This window comes from Octodon degus, unplaced genomic scaffold (genome assembly GCF_000260255.1).
Source record: "Octodon degus isolate 3935 unplaced genomic scaffold, OctDeg1.0 scaffold00112, whole genome shotgun sequence".
Classification (NCBI taxonomy): domain Eukaryota; kingdom Metazoa; phylum Chordata; class Mammalia; order Rodentia; family Octodontidae; genus Octodon; species Octodon degus.
Genome location: NW_004524688.1, coordinates 7181420 through 7203825, shown reverse-complemented (window position 1 = coordinate 7203825; position 22406 = coordinate 7181420). Strand labels below are relative to the sequence as shown.

General features: G+C 54.3%; 2 protein-coding genes across 5 annotated transcripts in view; one reads left to right on the top strand and one right to left on the bottom strand.

The window, feature by feature from the left end:
- Positions 1–49: 49 nt before the first annotated feature.
- Positions 50–2716, top strand: Ndufaf8 (NADH:ubiquinone oxidoreductase complex assembly factor 8). The gene is made up of 3 exons (XM_004639494.2): positions 50–183; positions 307–417; positions 2457–2716. The coding sequence occupies exons 1-3, from the start codon at positions 100–102 to the stop codon at positions 2484–2486; spliced, it is 225 nt and encodes a 74-aa protein (XP_004639551.1). The 5' UTR covers positions 50–99; the 3' UTR covers positions 2487–2716.
- A 3382-nt stretch (positions 2717–6098) lies between these two features.
- Positions 6099–22406, bottom strand: part of Slc38a10 (solute carrier family 38 member 10) — a 42929-nt gene continuing 26621 nt past the window's right edge. Inside the window, exons 11-17 of one of the 4 annotated variants that reach the window (XM_023699299.1) lie at positions 18358–18514; positions 12853–13020; positions 12099–12554; positions 11409–11549; positions 10129–10152; positions 7913–8092; positions 6099–7672 (exon numbers count right to left, since the gene is read on the bottom strand). In XM_023699299.1, coding sequence (XP_023555067.1) covers positions 6618–7672; positions 7913–8092; positions 10129–10152; positions 11409–11549; positions 12099–12554; positions 12853–13020; positions 18358–18514 — 2181 coding nt within the window. In that variant the 3' untranslated portion in view covers positions 6099–6617. The remainder of the gene's footprint in view (positions 7673–7912; positions 8093–10128; positions 10153–11408; positions 11550–12098; positions 12555–12852; positions 13021–18357; positions 18515–22406) is intronic. The other 3 variants (XM_023699300.1, XM_023699301.1, XM_004639493.1) reach the window with 3 other exon arrangements.

Genomic DNA, 22406 nt, shown 5'->3' with positions numbered 1-22406 from the left:
AAAGGTTTATGGGCGGAAACGCAGGGTGATCAAGCAATAGATTCCGGAAGAGGACGGACCTAAGATGGCGGCCTCCGTAGGTACCTGAAAGGACTTCTCATGTCAGCGAACGGAGCGGTGTGGCAGCGCGTGCGGAGCCGTTTCCGCGCTTTCCCAGAGCGCCTGGCGGCTTGCGAGGCCGAGGTGAGGGGCCGCGCCCACAGGGTAGTAGGAAGGGCCAATCGGGCCTGTGGCCGGGCGAGAGGTAACAGGAGGGCAGGCGGTGGCCGCCGCCAGGCTTCCATGACCGCACCCGTGCCTTCGCAGGCCGTGGCGTATGGCAAGTGCGTGCAAGCCTCCACCACCCCGGGCGGTCGCCTGAGCAAGGACCTTTGTGCGCGAGAGTTCGAGGCCCTGCGGAGCTGCTTTGTTTCTGCGGTAGGTGGGCGCTGCCCCCTCCCCTGTCCTTCCCGAGGGTAGCCTGCGGCCTGCCTCACCTTTCCCGCTGGCTCAGGGTGTTAAGCCTGCTCAGACCTGGCAAACAGCGTAGTCTCTGCCTTTGTAAATCGAGGATCCCGCTGACCTCAGGAAGGCCCAGTGGTGATGTAGCGGGAAGCTCTCTCGTAAACTTCGGCACTGTCGCCAAGGGCAGGACCCGGATCCCGGACCCTGAGCAAGCCCCCAGCACCTCTCAGTTTCTACTCTAGTGGGGCCCCTCGGCACCTGCTAGTGGCTCTTGACCTGCCAGGCACACCCTTTCATAGAGGAGAAAACAGTATTTATAGGTTCTACGAAAAATCTGCAGAGAAATGGGAGCTGGTTCTCATTGAAGCATCAGAAGGTTGTGGTGGGAACAGTCCTGTTCTTGGTTCCAGATTGGTTCTGCCTCTGACCCATCCAATATCAAGTCCTTTGTGTTTTTTAGTCACAGTATTGTCAGGTCTGTGCCTTACGGGTTGTGCCACCAGTGAAAACAACATACTACTTGTGAAAATAGCCACATACTATGAAAGAGAGAGACCTGTGTGAAGTGTGAAGGCCTTAGAGAGAGTAGCATTTTTGGAGGCTGGGGGAGATGGCCATTATCAGTGGTCCTGCACAGGACCAGGAGCGTGCCACCTCCAATGGGTCTTTATCCACAAGGGTCTTGGGCTGTCATTCTGAGACCAGTTCCCACAGTGTCATTATCACTGGATCCCACCTGGAACACCCCCGATTCAGTGGGTCACCTGTTTCCAGGGAGATCCTCATGAGAACTGGACTGGGGGAGGGTAGTTGGACAAGAACTAAGAGGAGTCTGAAGCAGTTTCTTGGTGCTCCAGGATTGCCCTAAGCAGAATGGCAGAGTACGTGGTATGCCTGGTCCTTTCAGTCTTGTACTCATTTTCTGGAAGGCTGGGAAAGCTCATACTTCCCTTGTGGTAGTTGTGGCCAGAGTGGGTCCTTCATCGGAAGTAGCACTTTTTTGTTCTTTTGACCTACTTCCTGCCTTTTAAGAGCTTCCCAACTTTCAAACTCTATGAGGGGAAAGGCAGGCAGATTTTGCCTTAACTCCAGGGTTCAAGGCTAGCATCTTGCAGGAGCACTTGTCTGAGGGGACAATCTCCATACGCATAAGTTTCTGTTCACCACCCTATCCATCGCCAGGCACAAGTTAACTATCAGGTATCTGGCCATCTGTGACCCCTTCCTCCCTTACATTCTTTCACCTGAATCAAATAAAGACCTTCAGGATTCCCTGCCTAGCACCTAGGAGAACCTTCCTCTGTCAAGGGAGCCCTCTAATGATGGACCAAGCTCACCTGGAACCCTCAAGTCTTGCTCAATGACAAACCTCTCCTCCCCATGACTCACAATGCACTTGAGGAAATGGTACAGGCTCTGTGCTCAGACTCCCACTTCATCACATGAGCACTGTCTGCTAGACAGACAACTTTGGCATCTCTGAACGTCAAGTCTCCTTTGAGAGAAGAGGCTCCTCCACCCTTGGCAACAGCATGGGACCCAGTGCAGTATATAGGGGCCTGCATGGAGTCTGCTGCAGCAGTGAGCTCTGTGCTGGGGCCCCTAGAGCTCCATCCAGCCTGGTCTTCTGCCACACACCAGCTATCAAGTTGTAAGATGTTTGGTTGGATAAGGCATTTTGTGTACTAGCTTTCTTATTTTTGAGCAGTACTTAGAAATAAGCAGCCCAAGGGCAGGCAAGATAGCTCAGTGGACTAAGCACTTGCTTAGGCAAGTGCAGGCACCAGAGTTCAATCCCTAGTACCACATGCCACACCAGCCCCACTCCTGGGGCATGCTAAGCCAGCCACTGAGTCCACCATGCCTGTAATCCCAGCACTGGGGAGGCTGAAAACAGGAGGATCACTAAGAGTCCAAGCTCCATAGTGAGACTCTGTACCAAATACATTTAAAAAAGAAGAAGAAAAGAAAAAAAACAGTAAGCATTTCAGACAAAATGCTTTATTTTTCAGGCCAAGAAGAGCCTGAAGGGAGGCTCCTAGGAAGGACCTGAGCTCTGACCCTTGCATCTACCACTCCTGTAGACACAGGTGCCACGTGGGGATGGTGCCCATGGACCGCTGTGCAGGCTGAAGGAAGTGGGAGTGGCCAAGTTCTCAGGGTCACCTTGTACATTGGGCAGGATGAGAATTTGTTCTGTAGCACTGTGTGCAGAACAGTCTGAGTTAGATTGAGATGTAACCAAAACAGCAATAAAGACTGTTAAATCTTACTTGGTTTTGTGTTTATTGTATACTGACTGTTCTATACTGGGGGCCTCACCTCTCCCATGGACAGTGGGTCCTAGTCCCCCTCTACTTTGACAAAGCTGGTGGGTCTGGGCTTTGAACTCTGCCACATCACCCCCAGTTAAAGATGTGCTCACCAAAAATACATAATCTAAATCTCATGAAACCATTAGACCAAAAGGCCCATGTCTAGGATATGCTAAAAATAAAAGACTAGCAATACCCTGAGGGGGAATTCCACTTTGCGGACAGCTCTTCTGACTATCAAGCCACAGGGCTGAGCTGTGCAGAAGGTCCTGGCACAATCAGGCCCTCCACACAGGCATAGCCACCTCCAGCAGCCTACCCTTGCACCCAGAGCCCTGGTCTGGCATGGGCAGGTCCTGGCCTCTTACTCCCCCAGTCCAAATCCAGTAGTGCTTCACACCACAGAGGGGGGACATGGGGATTCCACAAACCTGAGTGTCATTTGCTGGGTGCCATGGGGACTACTGAGTCCTTCTCCTTTCTGACTGTGGAAGTCGCAGCCCGTACCTGATCAGAGGCGCAGGGCCAGGGCCACAGGTTCACACACTGCACTGTTGAGCCGCAGTCTATTTAATTTTTTGTGGGGTTTTTTTTGATGGTACTGGAGATTAAACTCAGGACCCTGCGCTTGCCAGGCAAGTGCTTATTCTATTGAGATATCTCCCCGGGCCCACTTTTGTTTAATTTAAAACAATCTTTTATTTGGTACAGGGTCTTGCTATGCAGCTTGGACTTGTAGTGATTCTCCTGTCTCAGCCTCCCCAGTGCTGGGATTACAGGCATGTTTCACCATGCCCAGTTTTGGTGGCCCACAGCATACCCAGCACGCATGGCATGCAACACTGGGGATCGAACCTGAGTCCATGTGCTTGCCATGCAGGTGCTTAGACAGCTGAGCTATCTCCCGAGCCCAGCAATCTGTTCTCTCCATCATCTAAATGCAAATCAAGAACTGGCCTGACTTCCCTAGTGCTGAACCACACGTCTGTGCTACGCACCATGAGCTGTTTCAGAGGCACATGTGACTTCTAGGACTGTGTGGGGGTTCCTTTGTGCCAAAGCCCAGAACCAGCTTGTGAACAGCCAGGCAGGGCAGTGCCAGGTCTGACAGGACCAGAATGTGCTCATGTGGCCTTGGGTGGAGCCCATCCGTCCTGGAGCCACCACAGCTGAGCACTGGGGCAGGTAGTAGCCCATGTATCTCAAGAGCACTAACTGCCCAGGGTGCAACCCAGGTCCAGGCCTCGCAGGACAGGCACCCGCCCCCAACCTGCCTGAGCCTTTCTACTGCTCCTGCCATGTTGCTCACTGGAACTTCTTACCAAAGACTTCAACTTTTTTTTGAGATAGTCTCACTACATAGTTCAGGCTGACTTTGAACTCACTACAGAGCCCAGGCTAGTCTCAAACTTGTGATCTTTTTGCCTCCGCCTCCCTAGTACCACGGGTGTGCACCACCATGCCCACCTTCCCTGGAGACCTCCAGTCTGGTCCCTTGGGACTCCCGTGCAAGCCCCTTCAGACAGGCAGGTGCTTGCCTCTCACGTCTGCCTCTGCAGTGGCAGATGGGGCCACCACTTCTCAGAGCCCATGTGGCCTGGGCTCTAAGCTCAGCTCTCAGGCTTCCTGGACCCTACTCTGGTGGGCCCCATTACCCCAAATTTCCTCCCAAAGCTCCCTTGGCCTTGATTCCTGCCCTCCTGTTCAGATCCCCCAACCCAGCCCTCAAGAGTGTGGTCTTGATATGGATGTGGCTGTCAATGGGTAGCAGAGATGGCTTCAGCAGCCCTGTCACTGTCTGCGCCTCTGCTGCCACCACATGGCCTCATGAGGTGGGGCCTATACACCTCTCAAAGGCCCACAGGGGCTCCTGGATAAGACCTCAAGCTCCCTGAAGGCGCTGGCCCCCTCAAGGCCCAGTGTGCAGGGTACCCTCCAGCCCTATGGGAGCTCATTGCTGCTGACTGGCCACACTGCTGTTCACAGGGGTCTCAGGCAGGCTGGGCTGCGAAAGGGTACACCTGGACCCGTATGCTGCTGACAGCAACTGACCAGAACTGTAGCCTACAGGGAGTTTCTGAGCTCAGGAAGCAGATTACTGTCCAGAGGCCCCCAGGTTTCCAGGGGTGACTTTTCTTCCCCATGGGGCTGTGGCCTGGGAGGGGCAGAGTGGCTGGCATGGAGAGGGGGTGCTGAGGGACAGCTGGGTCAGGGCCACTTGTGTCTGCCTACTGCCTGCTCCAAGGTTACCTGGAGAACAGAAAACAGGATGACATCCAAGAGGAAATTGAACCCAGGTCTGGGATTCAACAGCATCAACCAGAGCGCAACCCCACGGGCCTGGTTCCTTTCGTGGATGGCTTCTTTAATCAAAAACACAGGGTGCAGCTGGCACGGTGGCACATAGCTGTAATCCCAGCACTCTGGAGGCTGAGGCAGGAAAATTACAAGTTAGGCCTAGCCTAGGCAACTTAGTGAGAAAGTCTCGAAACAATATAAAAACCTGAGACCCAGGCCCCCTGGCTAGGTGTGTCCCTCCTCTGAGCTAAGCAGGTGTGCATCAGGAATCACTACTCAGCCTGCAGACGTGCCCACTCCTCCCAGTCGTTGTCCAGCTGCAAGATACTGAGTGCGATGTGTGAGGAAATAAATTACAATTAGGACTTCATCAGATCTAGGGAAAGTGGGCCAGGGCTCCCTGAAGTGTTCACAAACATGGTTCTCCTGTGGCCTTGGTGTTAGGACTAGAGCACAGGCCAGCCCCTTGTGCCCTTACCCTGTTTTTCTCAAGCCCTCTCTGGCCAGAGCCTATCCAAACCAGAGTACCCTACATGGCTGAGGGACAGCACATCCAGCTTTGTCCTCACCTCAGGAGCAAGGCCCTGGTGGCTGCACTGACCAGCACAGCAAAAGGAGGCTGGCCTGAGGGGCAGCACAGGCTTTGGCCCTGAGCCCACAGAGGAAGGGCAGACACAGCATGTGAGTATGAGTTGCTGCTACACTGGGTGTGGTGGGGTACCCCTGTAATCTCAGCACTCGGGAGATGGAGGCAGGAGAATCACTGAGTTCAAGGCCAGTCTGGGCTACATAGCAAGGCCCTGTCTCAAAAAAAAATTGCTGCAACTTCCAACACCTGGCAAGATGGAGGCTTGCCCCATCACAGGTCAGGCCAAGCCCAAGCACCAGGCACCCTGGAGGGTCCTTCTGGGGCTACACTTACCTGGTTTTCAAGTCCTGTGAGGTCTGGATTGGGGTACTGCTCCCGTGTCCCTCACTGCTACCATCTAGAATCCTAAATTTTCCTTTAGGAATTAACTCATGAACTTGACTCACCAGGCATCATCGTTTTTATTTTTTATTTCAATAGTTTTATTTCAAAGAGCAGACCCCAGCGCATGTGCAGGCCATGAGGCCTGTGCAGCAGAGAACCGACTGTCCATGCCTTGTAGATGCCAAGGCCTGGAGGAGGGCACAGAGCTTGTGGGGCGTGCCCCTACGCTCCTGGGACAGCAGCAGTGTTGGGACTATTCCTGGGATGGAGGTTCTCACAGAGCCCCAGGGTGGCCCAGCTCTGGCTTTGTCAAAGGTGCGCTGCAGGCAGTGACACAGCTCTCCTCAGAGGAGTCAGGCCCCAGCGCCACTCCACTGAGCCGCTTGTGGGTTGCATGGGCTCGGGGTACAGGGACAAGTAACGCTCAGAGCAGGTGGTGACAGTTCGGCCTTTCAGATGCCACGGCACTTGGTGAGGGTCTCACATACACATCCCTGGGGGTCAGCCATGTTCAGCCAGGGTAAGGCCAGGGAGGCAGCTGCTCACAGGACAGAGGCCCTCACTGGGCTGCCGCTGTGAGCGGGTGCTCAGGCCTCCTCGGGAGCTGTGGGCAGCTGCTTGATCTGCCGGCTGTGGACTACCTGCAGCGCATTTCCAGCAGCCTGGCGGAGCTGGGTGTCCAGGGCACTGCGGAGGTCATTGGCTGAGATGTCTGGGAGTTGGTTAAAGGTGATAATGACCCCATCCTTGGGGGACGGTTCACCCTCTGGGTGAGGGGGAAGATCCCGCCGCCGCCTCCGAAGATCAGAGCCAGCTTGCAGTTTCAGGTCTCGGTTGGACTTGGCGTTGTCTGGCTTCTGAGCCTCAGGTACCGTGAGTCTGGGCCCAGACTCAGGGTCTGATCTCTGCCTGGGCTCTTGGATAGCAGCCTCTTTCCCAGCTCTAGGCTGCTTCTGAGGAGTGGGCGTGTGGGTCTCTCCAGGGGACTCTTGTTTGGTCTCTAGGTGACCACCCTGGCCCCCATCAGAAGTGGGCTGAGGATTCTGCTGACCCAGTCCAGCCTGGGGCTGAGGGACATTCACAGCAGGTACTAGGTCTGATTGCTTAGATTTCACAAGGGCATCCTCAGCCTCTGCACCTGCCCCTGCCATGGCCCTACCAGCTTCATTCTGAGTGTCGGCTCCAGGGCCTGCTGCTTTCTTTCTGATTTGCTTATTTTCTTGGGAACCTCTGCCAAAAACATCCTGGTTCTTCCTGGGGACTTCCTCGGCAGGGTGTTTCTCTGAGCTCCCAGGTCCCCTCGTGGGATCTGGCTTGGGCACTGCCTGTGGGTCCTGGGCCAGCGCCTTCACGGCCTTAGCCACCTCAGCCACAGCACCCTTCTGGTCTTTGCTCAGCTTGGCCTGGGCTGCCTGGGGCTCTGTGTCAGGAGGACCAGCTGGGTCTCTTCCCACAGCCTGCCTGGGCTCCTCCAGGGAGTGCTGACCAAGCTCTTGGGGTAGAACAGGCCGGTTCCCCAGACCATCCATCACGGGTTCCACAGGCTGCGGAGGGGGCTTCTCCACTAACTCCCCAGCAGGCTCGTCCCGAGCCTCCTCTTGACCTCTGGGGACAGCCACTCCAGGCTCTGGCTGCATGTCCCCTGCAAACAAAGTTGATATTCAGTTTAGCTACAGAAATGAACACAAGCTGCTAATGCAGGAACTGAATGGAACAAACTTACAAGCAGTTAAGAGTTACAAATCAAAACCTAAATTCTACCAAAGTTTGGCTTCAGCCTACAGGGACACCCGGAGACACCTTCACCGGGCCCAGCTCCTGTCACTTCCCTAGGCCAGTGCCCACTGCCAGCTCTGGCCCACCCTGCCCATGGCCCACCTACCCTGCCGGGCCTTGTCCTCCTCGTCCTCTTGCCGCTGCTGGTGGATCTCCTTGTGCTGCTCCTCAATCACAGCCAGCAACTTCTCTTGCTGGTCCAGCAGGCGCTTCTGCTGCACCTGCTGCTCTTTGATCACCTGAAGCAGGACGGCATGGTCCAGCATCTCTGCCCTGCCAGCTTCTGCTAGGGACAAACAAAGCAAAGATGCACAACTGCCCTCGCGGAGCACTGCAATGTGGGCGCAGCCGCCCACAGAAGCCTACCTGTGAGAGCCCACACTGGCAATGCTGTCTCAGCACCCTGCCTATACAAGCACACAGCAAGGTATGTGCCCAATCCCCAGAGCCTGGGTCCCAGGGCAGCGTGCTGGGCTGGCAGAGCCGGGTGCAGCCTCCTGTCTGCTCTGCTGCTAGGGTTCCACCAAGCAGGAGGCTCAGCCAGCCTCAGATGCTGTCCAGTGCTCACTGAACACACGAGTCCAGAGACCACGCACAGGACCTATGCTAGCACACCTGTGACGAGTCTCTGGGCTGGGTGATTTCCCCCATCTCACGTTTAGTTGTTCTAGAGCAAGTATAAGAAAATAAAGCAATTATGTGGGAAAACAATATTCATACTTGAAGAAAGTTTTCTCTAGGCCAGGTGTGGGAGTGAATCCCTATAATCCCAATTCACTCAGGAGGCTGAGGCAGGAAGATAGTGAGTTCGGTGCCAGCTGGGCAATAAGAAACAAGATAAAGGAACACACGAAAGGAAAGGGGAAGGGAAGAAATTTCTTCCAAGATGAGAATTGAAAAAGCAAAACTGATGTTCCTGTTCCCTCTTCTTTCCCTTGCAGTACTGGGGGTTGTCCCAGGGCCTTCCATAGGCTAGGAAAATGGCCTTCCTCTTCAGAGAGCAGAGAGCAGGACACGAGCGAGGCCTCAGCCAGAGGTCAGCACATGATGGCCAAGATGTGGCTCCTGACCACCCCCAGGCCCTGGCAAGTCCTGCCAGAGGGGAAGCCACACACCAGTACCCAAGGGGAAGGGGCAAACAGCTGACCAGTTCAGAGAAGGGAAGTCCTTATAGGCAGCTCCTGCCTGATGGGACTCCCTGCGGACAGAGCACAGGGGTGGCACACCTGGATTGCCAGGTGCAGAGGGAGCTGGCTTTACTACAGTCTTCTAGCACCAGGCCAGCTGTGTGCTGCAAGCAGCCACAGCATATGCAAGTTTTACAACTCTCATTATAAAATCAGGAATCTTTGAAAGACAATGGGTTAGGGCTGCCAGGTGTACAACTTCAAGTCAGAAGGAAGAACATTGGGCAAGCAGTGAAGATCCCAGAGATGGCCCCGTATGCCCTGCACAGACTGATGGGCAGCCAGAGCAATTTGGGTCCGCATTCCCTCACACGCACACTCCCAGGGCCTTGTCCAGATCCCAAGTGGCCAGGGCAAGGACACACAGGCGGTGGGCCAGTGGAGAGGACTCTGGAGCTGGCTGTGCGGAAGAAGGGCAGCCTGCTCCCTGCAGATGGCAAAGGTGACCCAGACCCCTGCTTGGGAAAGTCCACTTATTTGAGACAGGCTCCCACATACTCCCCTGTAGACAAAGAGCTTGGAGCGCTGAGCTCTGAGGCTCAGGCTGGCCACCTCAACCCTCAGTCCCAGAGTTATAAGCATATAGTCATTTGGTACAAAGATGGTGCCCACACACCACTGGCCCCTCCCACCCTAGATGCAGATCCTAAAGAGCAGGCCCCACTTCACCTGCTCCTCTGAAGACTAGACCTGGTGGGGGGAAGGAAAGGTACCATGTCCAGCTAGAAGCCTCATGGGACAGATGTGAACTGTGAAGGTGACAATCTGTCCAGGTCAGAGTCTCTAGGGCCACTGGCAGGCACACAGGTGGGATGCTAGGGTGTGTGTGTAATGTACAAGCACAGACCATGCACATGGCAGCAGGGACATGCGGGCCCCCCCATCTCTGACTCAGTGGTACATTAAGCATCCCTGCTGACAGACATCTTCAGCTGTCCTCTGAAGAAGCAAAACCACGGACGGCTGTGAAGAACTGAGGCATCTGTAAGGGAAGGCATGCGAACTGGGTCCCAGGGACCCCTGGCGCAGGCAGCGTGCACACATGCGTGCATGCATGCGGGCCAGGCACCGTGGGCACACCTTGCAGACCTCCACAGCGCACTTCCCATCTTGACACACTCCTTTTGAGCCATACCTGCTACTATCTTTTTAATTTCAGCTGTTCATCCCGTTGAGGCATAAGGAAGAAAGGCAGAATAGGAAGCCGTGAAAAGTCTCTTTTTCAGAAAGAAAAACATCAAAGAATCACACAGGTTTAGGTAACAGTATAGAAATTAGAACCAATTAATATAGTGAAGACTAAAACCAGAGGCAAAAATACTAAGTGTGGGAAAGTTTCCCAGATAACTTGTGAACTCCAGAAGCCTAACACCTCCCTATAGATTCTGCCTCCTAGGACTTTAGGGGAGGGGCTCAGGCCAGAGCTGCTGATCACACCTGGAAAAGTGGTCCAGAGAGCAAACCCAGGCATCTTAACGCCATGGCAAACCCTAAACCATGAGGCACAGCTGTTCCAGAGGCAGCCAAGCCAGTGCCCGGGCATGGCCAGGAGAACTGAGCAGCCCACACCCCACACACCAGGGCAGCATCAGGCTTCCCAGCACCCAAGTGCAGTGGCTGTGTCCTGAAGGAATGGTGACACATGATAAAGCCCAAGTCTGTGGGCTCACCAAAGAAAATTGGATGAGTGATCACCAGCGAGGTACTGGGGCAGGACAGGGGGCAGTAAAAAGGGGGCATAAAAAGTCAAAGGAAGGCCTGGTGTTTGATTCCCAGCATCACAGGCTGTGCCAGCCTCATCCCCAGGCCTGCTGAGCCAACCACCAAGACCAGGTGTAGTGGTACACAGCTGTAATCCCAGCACTGGGGAGGCTGAGACAGGAGGATAACTACAAGTCTGAACTGCATAGTAAGACTCTGTACCAAATACACTAAAAAAAAAAAGCCAAAATAAGACACGAGGTTTAGAGGATTCAGGACAAGGTGCAGGCAGTGAACTTCTGGTGGACAGGGGCTGGACATGCCTGCAGAGGGGCAAGCTGGAACTCCTGGGCTGGGGCTCCCCAAGGGACACCAGTTCATCCCCCAGCCTGAAGAGTTTCAGCAGCTGGGTGCACTAAAGCCCCACACCTGGCTAGCTTTAAATGCCCCGAGTGTTGGAAATATTAACATACCTGCTTTAAGATGAAATAAAAATGCTAATTAAAAGTCATATGACAGAGCAACAGATTTTTTAAAAAAGAGTTGGAGAAAGGGATATTAAAAAAAATGTTCCTAAGGGTGTACTAGCAAGAAAGTTGCCGGCAGGAGGCAAAAGGGAGTCACTGAAGATGCTTTGGAGTCGGGTCAGGAAACAGAGAAGAGCCCAAGTTGGGAGAGCTCCAATCCCCACCCCCCACCCGGGCCAGGCCTTACCCTCCAGCTTGCTGCCTGTCTGGTCTCCACCGGGCTGCTCTGCCGCCGCCGCTGCCCGCTCTGCGTCCCGCTGCTCCCGCTGCTCCCGCTGCAGCCTAGCCCCAGGAGGCGGCCTCTGTGCCGGGAGGGGCACCTTCCCACCTGCACACACTCGGGGACTCAGGTTTTGCAGAAAGGCGGGGGTTGGGGGGAGACAAAGGAGGCAGCAGATGTCTCCTAAAATGACTCTCTGTTGCCCCCACCACTACAGTTTATATTCAACCTGATGATTACCAGGGAAGTAATAAAAAAATATTTAACAATCTCATAGGCTCGTGGCAGTGAGCCAATGTTAACTACCTTCGCCAATTAAAATGCAAGCCCTGTCCTAACCAGCTCTTAGACGGGCACTTAACAATGTGTTACCTGTCAAGCGCTCCCGCACCATCCCCGTGCGCGCCTAGACACACGAGAACAGCGTGGCACCTGACATTTAGTGGTCTGGCAAACAACTGTGTGACAGATATTATAGTAGCTGTCACGCCACCAGACTCTTCGTTTTCCCCACCAGCTGCTGAAGGGGCTGCTACATTCACATGCTAATCTTGTGGAATGGGCAAGGGATGGGACAGAAGTAAGAATAATCAATTCTTCCTGCCCCCACCCCCAACACCCTGCCAGGGAGGCTTCCCACAATGAGCTGACACCCACCAGGGTCACTCTCCACGACGTTCCCAGTGTCCCCTGCTGCACCATGCATGGCCTCTTCCCCTTGCCTTGCTGCCCTGGTGTTTTCCGCTGAGAGGGCTACCCGGGGCCCAGGATCAAGACCTGCTCCCGGGTCCTCCTTCCTGGCCTGGAAAGCAGGCTGACCATTTGCCTCTGGGACCTTCTGGTGGTCTTCAGGAAGACCCCCCACGGCTCCTAAGGGCTGGGCCTGTTCGGGGCTCTTCCCAGCCTCTCCCCTCTCCAGCTTCTTCTCTCTCTCTGACTTGGGTAGAGGTGGCGCCAGCTGCCCCTTGCCCCCAGGAGCTCCTCCAGCTGTGTGTCTAGAAAGCAGCTTGTTCTCTTCCAGTCTTTCTCTGTCTTGACCTTCATCTACCACCACCTTGTCATGAGGAATGGGAGGCTCATGGCGGTGGGCCTCACCCATTAGGACAGCAATACCTAGAAGGGGATGAGGACAGTTGGGGAGCCAGGCTGAGGAAGGGAGTCCCCACTTTCTCTTCCCTAGGAACCTGCATTCTGGTTCCTGACAGTGTGACACAGGCCAGCAAGCACCACTGCCCACTGAGTCCAAGCTCGCCTGGCTGAAGAACTATTTCTGGAGTCACGAGAGGCACAGCAGTGCAGCAGCTTTGCCAGGGGAAGGGGAAGATGAGGAAGGCAGACGGCATGCAGCCCTGAGCATCTCAGCAAGCTGCTGGAGCCTTTTCCCTGCCCCTCAGCCCCCAGTGCCACACACCCTGAGCAGGGCGATCCAGCTGTGCAGCCTCCTGCTTCTCGGCGGCCTCCTCCCCACCAGGCACATCCACAGGGCCCTTGATCTGCGCTGGCTCCAGCTCTTCTTTCTCCTCCAGCAGCTTTGGTTTCTCCCGGCCATCCTCAGCCACATCCACGACAGGGTTCTGGGCTGGAAGCAAAGCACAGAGAGCTGCCCATGCCTCCCCATAGCCACCAAGCAATCAGCACAGGCCCTGGCGTTCCCCTGGGTGATCAGATTTCCTGGCCAAATAGCAGAGCCTAACCAGCCATTTCTTCTGCTCAATTATTAGCAGCTAAGCAGCACAAAAAACTGTCATATTTCAACTGTAGTCATAACAAAAATATGTCAAAACGCAGTTTATACTTAGGTACAGGCCACAGCATGTAATACTCAGCCGTGACCACCAGGGGGAAGCACAAGCTCACTGAAGAGCTGCATTTCCCAAGGGGCTCCTTTGCAAGGGCCTCCATCCCAAACCCCCTCCTGGAAGGCTAAGTATAGGAGTGCTATAAGGGAATAACATTAGCAGTGTGCACTTGCAATCCTAGCACCTTCTTACTGCTGATGGGGGAAATCCACACCAAAAGGATAAGAACAAAAGGGGAGCCAGTGAAGCTGGCCACTCTGGAGCTGTGTGGCCCCAGGGGAGCCATGCAGCCCTGGCTCTCTGTTTAAAAAGACCACTTTCTATGTGTGGGGTGAACACAACAGAAACAAAACCAACCTGGGAGAAAAACAATGTTGGAGAGCAATCATCTCACCTCTGAGGCCCAAAGCTACCTCTGTACCTCTTCCTCAGCCTCAAACTGCCCTGGAAGTGGGGAGGGCTAAAGTGGCCACAGTGGCCATAGGGCCCAGGAGGCTGGGACGAAGGGAGTGACACACAGCCCTGCTGGAACAGCAGATGGGGTCTGACAACCTCCCAATAGGGGAGACCACCCCAGCTTGGCATCAGCCTGGGGCGCCTGACCTGGCATCCTAGGGGAGACAGAACCCTGCACAGATGGGATATGCTTTGTCTACGAGCAGCTGAGGTTTCCAGGCAAACCAGAGGCTGGTGTCTCCCCACTCGTGACAGGCAGGCAGCCCACAGAGGGCAGCCTGGGCTCCCCAGTGTGACCAACTGCCCGGCGTGGCTGCACTCATGTGTACCACTCAGTTACTGCCCTGACGGAGGGCCCTGTGTGTAAGAACTGGCCATAAATCAGGAGGGTCTTCCAGCCCCTGCAGAGTTGAGAGGGTGGAGAGGTGGACAATGAAACATCCTCCCCAGGACAGGATCACCTCTGACAGTGGCCTCAGCAGGAAACAAACCCCATGCATTACTGGATAGGAAGTGCCTGTGGCTCCTTGGGCATCAGGGCTCAGCCCAGTGCTTGGGGACAAGGGCAGTGCAGCTGGTAGTGCCCCCTGCATAGGACAGGTAACATGGGTAGTGTTGCCCTGAGGTTCCTCTGGAAATCCCCCAAGGAGCACCACTGGACTCCCAGGCACAGCCTGAGAGGCCACAAAGGCCTTTTGGCTCACACCTTACAGCAGCCCCCTCAGCCTGGCACTTTGTGGCTGTTGGCTGGCAGCGGGCACAGCCCTTTCCAGAACAGAATCAGACTTTCATCAGGGACAGCTGGCTAGCAATGCCTCCTAGCTACAGCAAAACTAACATAAAACTTCAAAAATCAGTGGCTAAGACGACCCTTGTGTTCTCTGCCTGCTTCCAATCCAAAGGCAAGCGTGCACCAACCAGCAAGGTCACAGCCAGGAGCCCCTCGGAGAGCGCAGAGAACTTAAGGAAGGAGAGGCGGGGGCCACCACCCACTGTGGGTCTGCCAAAAACCGTGCACAAGGGGATGGAGAGCATCCTGGCTGCCCTGAACTTTATGGCCACGGGAAACCATGGCCTGTCAGCAGAAACAGGAAAATTCCACATTTACTCTGCATCCTCCCCACTGCTGGAGGGACAGCACAGGTGCTCAGCTCTTTCCACACATGGGAATGCTGACCTGGTGTCAAGTCTTCCCTTTCTTCCTGGGGCCAGCAGGGGCAGAGGGTGCCCCAAAGGCTGGGGAGCTGTGGCTTAGAATCCCATCTCTGGAGCTAGACACTTTCAGGGTAGTACACTCCTTAAGGGGAAGAGGCCAACATCTATTGTGGCCAACCACTACCCTGAAGCCAGCCTCTATTCCCGAGGACAGGCAAGAGCAGCCTGGATCGCAGGTGGGGCCCCTTCCCTGGACAGCTTTGCTGGTGACTGGAATTGCCTGCTGCTGCTATGTATCTTGTGGTCGGTAAAGGTGGGAAGGGTCACCTCCCACTGCCAGCCCCAAAAGCAGCAAGGCTGAAACACAATCCGTGTGTCCCACTGACAAGCTCCCACCTGTAGTGAGAAGCATCTCAGATTCAGGGGCTTAGCGCCTCAAAGCGCCCTGCCCAGGGAGCAGGAGCAACTACTCTGATGGTTTTCTAAAAATCAGCCCGTTTTAGGTACCTTTCACAATATATCTGGTTTCTGCCCTGCGGAAACAGTTATTCATTAAGAGCTTGCTTAAAAAACCCAGAGTTCTGCACTCAGCTGCTAGGCCTCACCACTGCATCTCTTGCCACAGAAGGACAACAGTGACATCCTGGTACCCAGAGGGTGCAGGCAGCCCCATGGCCAACAGCAGTATTGGGCATCGGGAGATGCTGCTTGCTCCTCCTCAGAGGTGGGACTACGGCCCCACATCACACAGGCTCTATGCAGGCTAGCAGCTGCCAGAAAGCAACATCCCTTCTGGTCCCTCATGGGGACCTTTCGGCACGCAGTAAGTCCTGCAAGCCTGGCGTGGTCATCTCCGATGGCACGGGGGAAATCAGAACCAGCAGGGAAACTGAATGAAAACTCTACCAGGAGCAGAGGCACATGGAGCAAAGCAGCTTTAAAAACTTGCTCAGTAGCCAGTAAGGCTGAAGCAAGAGGACTGCCCATTCAAGCTCAGCCTGGGGGACAGCCTAATGACTGAACAAGACCCTGTCTCAAAATAAAAAATAAAGAAGGGCTGGAAATGTAGTTCAGTACAAAAGCTGCCAGAACTGCCAAAAACCAAAAACACAGCCTACTCAGCAAGGCTCAAGGGAGACCCACCAGGATCACACTGCCCTGCAGGTGGGAAGGGAAGCATGTGGTGCTGGGATGAGGGGCTCCGAGCCCTCCTATACTGCAGGACAGAGGGCGGAGTGGGCAGCAGTGGAGGCTGAGGCAGGTCCTAGGGGCGAGCAGTGAGGGCAGAGCAGAGGGAGTACTCCAGCTGGAGGCACAGGGCCCCTGGGCACAGCTGGGTCCACGCGGGCCTACGTCACCGCTGCACCAGGGCCCACATGTGCAGCCACACCGCTTGCTTGGTAGGTCCTGCCTGTCGCACTCTGCCTAAGGGTCCACGGCCACACGGCGCCTCCTGCTGTAGGCAGGGAAGAGTTGCAGGGGATCAGGGTGGTGCCAGGCTACGCTACCTCATAGTGTTCAAGGGGAAGGAAGACAGGGACGCAGCAGAGGCTGGAACACGACAAAATCCAAATCCATCCGGAGCCCCTCAGGGGTGCTATCTGGCACAGAGATGAATGGCCTAATTAGCCTTTTTAAATGGGTAATTGTCTTAATGAGCTTTCCCAGGGACTTAGCCATGCTTGCCACAGGCCCACAAGGCCACTCACGGGGCCTGGCAGCACCTGCCAATCATGCATGTCCCACAGGAGGACAGGACTCGGTCATGACCATGCAGGCAGGCTCTGTCTGTGGCCTGCACATCCAAAAGCCAGTTGAGGCGTTCACAGTCAGTTCAGCTCACAGTCCTCGGCCCTTGCCTAGAAGAGGCAGTGGCTGGAGGTGGGGGACTTGCTGCGAGAAGACAGCATGTGGTTCTGAGAGGGGCCGTGCACGCTGCTGCAGCCTCACCGAGGAAATGGAAACCATATGTGGCCTCAGAGGGCACCAGGTGAGCAGGCGTCCTGCACAGGCCGTGGTGACAGGATGCAGCTGCTGGCCATGAGTGGGGCCACAGTGCTGAATGACCAAGAAACTCATTGCCAGGCCTGCCTGCAGCCTGCTGAGATGAGAACCAGGTGGCATCTACTTCTGCGCGGGTGGTCCCAAAGCACTCAGGGTCACATGCCTTGCTGTCCAAGAGAGGGACCCACCACACCAGGATCCAGCTCCTGGCTCCCAGGAATCCACCCCTCACCCTGACTCCTCTCTTCCTTTTGCAGCAGCCCAGCATCCGCACCTGCTCTGCCAGGTGGCCTGGCAGCAGCACCAGACTGGTCTCCCCAGGAGGACTGAGCCAGACCATCAGGTGGGAAGGGCACTGGTACCCAGACGCCCCCTCACATGGACACCTCCACTCCATGGGGCTGGATCTGCTGCAGGGCAAAACAAATGACCTTGACTTTGTTTCTCCGGGGATTCCAGTCGCCCCAGTGCCTACCTGGCAACCCCAACCTGATTCTTAGCCTGGTGACCACAGGGAACCAGGATGGGAGGACTCTCTTTGTCAAGGACAACACAGGAAAGCATCTGCAGCCAACCAAGCACAAGGCTGTCCGGAGGGGAAGGTCCTGGGAGAGCGACTCAGAGTAGTCAGCACACCGGGAAAACGCTGTAAAGGCTTGTTGAGCTCTGATCACAGCCAGCCAGAAGCCTAAGGTCCCTGTGCTGAGGCAGGGCCAACATGAGCCCAGGCATGGCCAGCAAGGTGTTCTCACCGGGGCTCCCTTCAAGAGACCACTCTTCTGTCCATCACAGAAGGGCTGTCTTCAGCAGGTGTCACAGCTGGCACCTCCACAGCAACTGAAACTTACCAGCAAGGATAGCACTGCCTCCCCACAAGGCCCACCCAGGCACAGGCACCTGGTGGCTCTGAATCCAAGCCTCGCTGAGAGATGAGCTGGCCACGTGTGAGCCAGCCACGTGTGACCGCACCTCTGTGAGTTAGAAAACTTGACCACCACCCACCACCAGTGACACTGGCTTCTCTGAACCACCAAGCAGGCATGGGTCTGGACCTTTGGGCCAAGTGGAGGCTGAGGGTCACCACCAGGATGCTTTCTGAGGTGGCCTACAGCTGTGTGAGGGAGTGTGAGCTATAATTCTATCAGTGGAATTGGTAAACAATAAATAATGACATAATAAAGGTGAGACATCATGGTTGACTTTGTTAAGAAGAAGACTAGCCAGAAGTTTACATCCTCAAAACAAAACACAAACATAAGCAACAATTTACATACCTGTCAGTGCACCCACAGCCAGGCACTGACATCTCAGCTAGGGTGACACCATCCCCTGCCCATGGGTGGGCACTAGCCAGCCCTCATGGAGTGGAGCCTCAGTGAGTGAGGCGAGTGGGGCTCAGCCCCACTCCCCGGCTGCATCTCCCTTGGATGAAGGCTGCTGCCAGAGGGCCAGGGCACACATGGACACTTGCTCAGGGGACGGGCCTGGAGCCACGTGCATACCTGAGAGCTTGGCCACCTCCGCTTTCGCCACACCCTCGACCTCCCCTCGATGGCCACCAGGAGCCTCCTTTGCCAAGTCCACAGGGACGTCTTCACTCACAGACAGGGTGGTAAGTGTGCTGACCACCAGCACGCCCAGGCCAACCCAGAGCACCACCTGGACCAGACAAGAGAAGGGGTGGTCACAGCTGTAAAAACTTTCTTTGCAGGGTGCAGAGGGGCAAAGTGCAGCGGGTGGAGCTGGGGGCGGGGTGACGATAGAAGCATCCCTCCAGGAGGGCAGCACAGGCAGCTCAGCAGATGGCACAGCTGCGGATGGCAAGGAGCTGAAATGAAGCCAAGAGTGTCACTGCTCCCTGATCCATCAGAGTGGTCTGCATGCTCATGTGTCCTTTCCTCCCTCAGGGGTGGCAGGGCCGGGGTGGGGCACGGGGACAGAGTGGAGTCAGAGGGGCTGCGTCTCTGCAGAGCTGCCGGGTGAAGAGCTTCAGAGAACACAGTCACCACATGTGTGAAGGGTGCAGAGACCCAAAGCTGATCCAGCTTCCCAGAAGGGGCCAGGTCTCTTGAATATAAGGCAAGAGGAATAAGGGTCTTGGCGCAACTGCCCAACATGAGGGTACCTTATACCTATCATCAAGATGCATGTCCCCTGACCCCCCAGGATCCATGGGTATGGGTGACCTTTCCCCAAACACCAGCCACACTCAATGCCCAACGTAAGTTGGACATACTTGGAGATGGCAAGAGGAGGCTGTGCTGCGTCACTGAGGAGATACGCCCAGCCTCCCTCAGCTGTGGTGGGGTGCCTGTCAGTGTCCCCACAAGCTGTACTCCAGGCACTACTGACTTTTGAGGGGCCTCTCCTGCCTTCTGAAGGGCCTCCCCGTGGGTCATAAAGTCTTCAGCTTTACAGACACCTCACCATGTAACTGTCTTGCTGCAGCTTGGGCTATTTTAGGATCCGCACTTGCGGGGCCAACCCTTGCCTATGTGCTGTGCTGCCTCAACATGGGGTGCTGCTACCTCTCCATTCCAATCTTGTGATGGGGCAGACGAGGCAGCCTTCCTGCCCAACCATGGCAACCCTCCCTGCTCCATGGTCTGAAGGTCTCAGGGCCGGAATTCCTAGTCCTTTTCAGAAATGTATGTGGACTTTTTAAACAAATCAGCTTGGAAGAACTGCCCTCTGCACAAGAGGTAGCAATCACCCACATCTTTCCATGGGCAGGCACCTCCTGCCTCAGCCCCTCTGGCTGTGCCCCTCTGCTCCCCCAGGTTGGCCTTCCTTGCCTAAGGGGGTCTCTTTCTTCTAAAAACCTGTCCTGGTCAGGCTCCAGTGCCCTCTGCTGGCTTTAGAATGTCACCAACTCCACAAGGATCCAGACAAATCTGACTCAGGATTAGACTGACAAAAAACACAGTTTGTAAGGGAAGACAAGGCTTCTTTTGGTTCACAGGGACCCTTTTCGTTTCCAGGTGGCCAGGCCCTGTCCTGGGAACTGTGCTGCTTCCACAGATGGGACAGGCCCAGAGTCATGCTTGTCCACCTGAGCTCTCAGCTTGTTCCCTTGTTATCGACCCTGTGAAGAGCCATGTGTCAGTGGGGGTGGTGTGTGGTAGGTGACTGGGAAGTGTAGGAAGGAAGGTGCTCTGAAGCTGTTCCCAGAAGATAATGAAAATAAGAAAGAGAGACAGAGACAGACATAGAGACAGAAACACAGTGAAACCCCAGGGAGGTCTTTGTCATGGTGCAGTATGCGCTCACAACCACATGTCCACAGAGCTGTGACTGTGCACACTTGTTCTGACACCTCAAGCCAAGAGCCAGCCTCGGGCTGAAGAGCCAAAAGCTAGGAGCCATTCCAGCTGGAACACACTGAGCTCCTCCCTCACATGCAGGCCCTGCATGGCAGGCACATGAGGACACCTGGTAAAGAAAGAAAAAAGTCTGTACCAATGGGACAGAAGGAACTGAATTGATCATTCACTTCAGGTGAAGAACCAAGAGATTTAGAAAGCAAAAGCTGAGCAAGGTTAACAGGTAAAACATTAATGTTTGGAAATTCACAGCTTCCCTACATACAACCACTGAGGGAAGCCAACAGAGGAGATCCCAGCTGAGCAGCTGCATACAGGAGACACGCAGCTGGGCAGGAAAGCACAAGGCCTAGAAGAGCCTGCGCAAGGCCGTGCCCAACTGGACGAGTGGGAAGCACGTAGATGGTATACTGTAGATTGGTCAAGGTCTAAATATATTGATTCTTCCTAAAGTAACCTGTACCTCCCATGAACTCCAACTAGATCAAAAAACAAAAAGCAGAATCTATTTTTCTTAGAGTTGTCACCTGGCTCTAATATTCTTATGGAAGGGCTGGTGAGATAGCTCAGTGGACTAAGTGCCTGCTTAGGCAAGCACAGCGTCTGGGGTTTGATCCCTGGCACCACATGCAGTGCCAGCCCTGCCCCCTGATGTGTGAGCAGGCCAATGAGACCGGGAGTGGTGGCACACACCTGTAATCCCAGCACTGGGAAGACTGAGACAGGAGGATCACTACAAGTTTGAGCTACGTAGCGAAACCCTATACCAAATAAATAAATTTAAAAGGAAAAAAAATTTTTAATTTAAAAATACATTAATAAGAGCAAAAAAACAGGGATTCAAATGAATCCCTTATAATATATTAATAAAAGCAAAGAGGAGGGCTCAAAATTAAAGCCTTCAGAGACTGGCAGGTCAGAAGGTAGCAAGTGCTGTTACAAGGCCATGATAATTAAAGCAGTTCAGAGGGCAAAACTGACCAACAACTAAAATGCAAGTTCCCAATGAGGCCCAGCTACATATGAGACATTAATATATTAACACTTCATTTTAGTAAGGACTATTCAAGTGATTCATACCAGTGACAGATTTAGTCAGTAAACAGTGTTCCACAGCCAGGGAACCACCTAGAAAGAGAGACACCTACCTGACTCTTACACCAAAATAAAATACAGAAGAGTTGGGGCTAGGGATTTAGCTTAGCAGCACAGTGCCTGCCTGGCAAGTGCAAAGTCATGAGTTCAATTCCCCGTACCAAAAAACAAACAGATATAGATATAGATATAGATATAGATATAGATATAGATATAGATATAGATATATTAAACATTTTAAAGGAAAAAAAGCACTGGAAAAGTGGTAGAAGATTTTTTTTTTTAAATAATACTGGAATGGGGAATGTCTAGTGATTTGATTTCCTTATGAAGAAATAAAGAATGATGAGTTTGAGACTTTACAGATGGAAAACAACATTTGCAATCTGACAGGCAATGGGCTAATTTCCTCCAACTCACTAAAATCTCCTGCCGCAGATGGTAGTAGAGAGGCAGGTGTCAAGCTGTTCTTGTCCAACAGTAAAGCCTGGATCAAAGCTCTTGATCACCTGACTGAAGATAGTGAACAACCTGGGCCGCTCATGACAGGAGGGGTTGTGACCTGGGGGCAGCACTCAAGAGAGCCAGGCTTGCTGCCAGGGCCCTCACCACCACGGTGCCAGCACCGGGGAAGACACTAGGTGGCAGTCTAGATGTCTGGCAGACTCCGGGGTAGGGCACCAAGAAGGAGGAGCAGCTGGGGCTCCGGCAGTCACAGCCCCAGAGACAAAAGGAATCCCAGAGAAGCCAGACAGCACAGCCCTGTGTGCCTTTCTCCCCAAGCAGAGCCAGCTTCCAGCTGTGCAGCGGTGAGCAAGCACTGAGCAGGAGCAGCTGCCAAGAGTAAAACTGCAGCAGCCCATTCAGAGGCCTGAAGGATGTGGCGTTTACTGCAGATCCTGGCAGCCAGGGCGAGTGGACACAGGTTTGCTGCAGCTGGGCCCAGCCTTCCCCTATCCTGTCTGATGGCTGGAATGTCACATCACCCAGAACCTCTGCAGCTTCTCAAACAGTGACGGCAAAATACCAAGCATGCCAGAAGATAAAACAAGACAGAAAACCAAGAGACCAAAAGGCAAGGATCAGGAAGAACCTACTACAGATGTTCCTGACTTACAGTGGGGTTCTAGCTC

Coding starts and splice junctions, on each gene's coding strand:
- Ndufaf8 (XM_004639494.2), top strand. CDS start 100: ATGTCAGCGAACGGAGCGGTGTGGCAGCGCGTGCGGAGCCGTTTCCGC. Junction 184..306: donor TGGCGGCTTGCGAGGCCGAG/GTGAGGGGCCGC, acceptor GTGCCTTCGCAG/GCCGTGGCGTATGGCAAGTG. Junction 418..2,456: donor GGAGCTGCTTTGTTTCTGCG/GTAGGTGGGCGC, acceptor TTTATTTTTCAG/GCCAAGAAGAGCCTGAAGGG.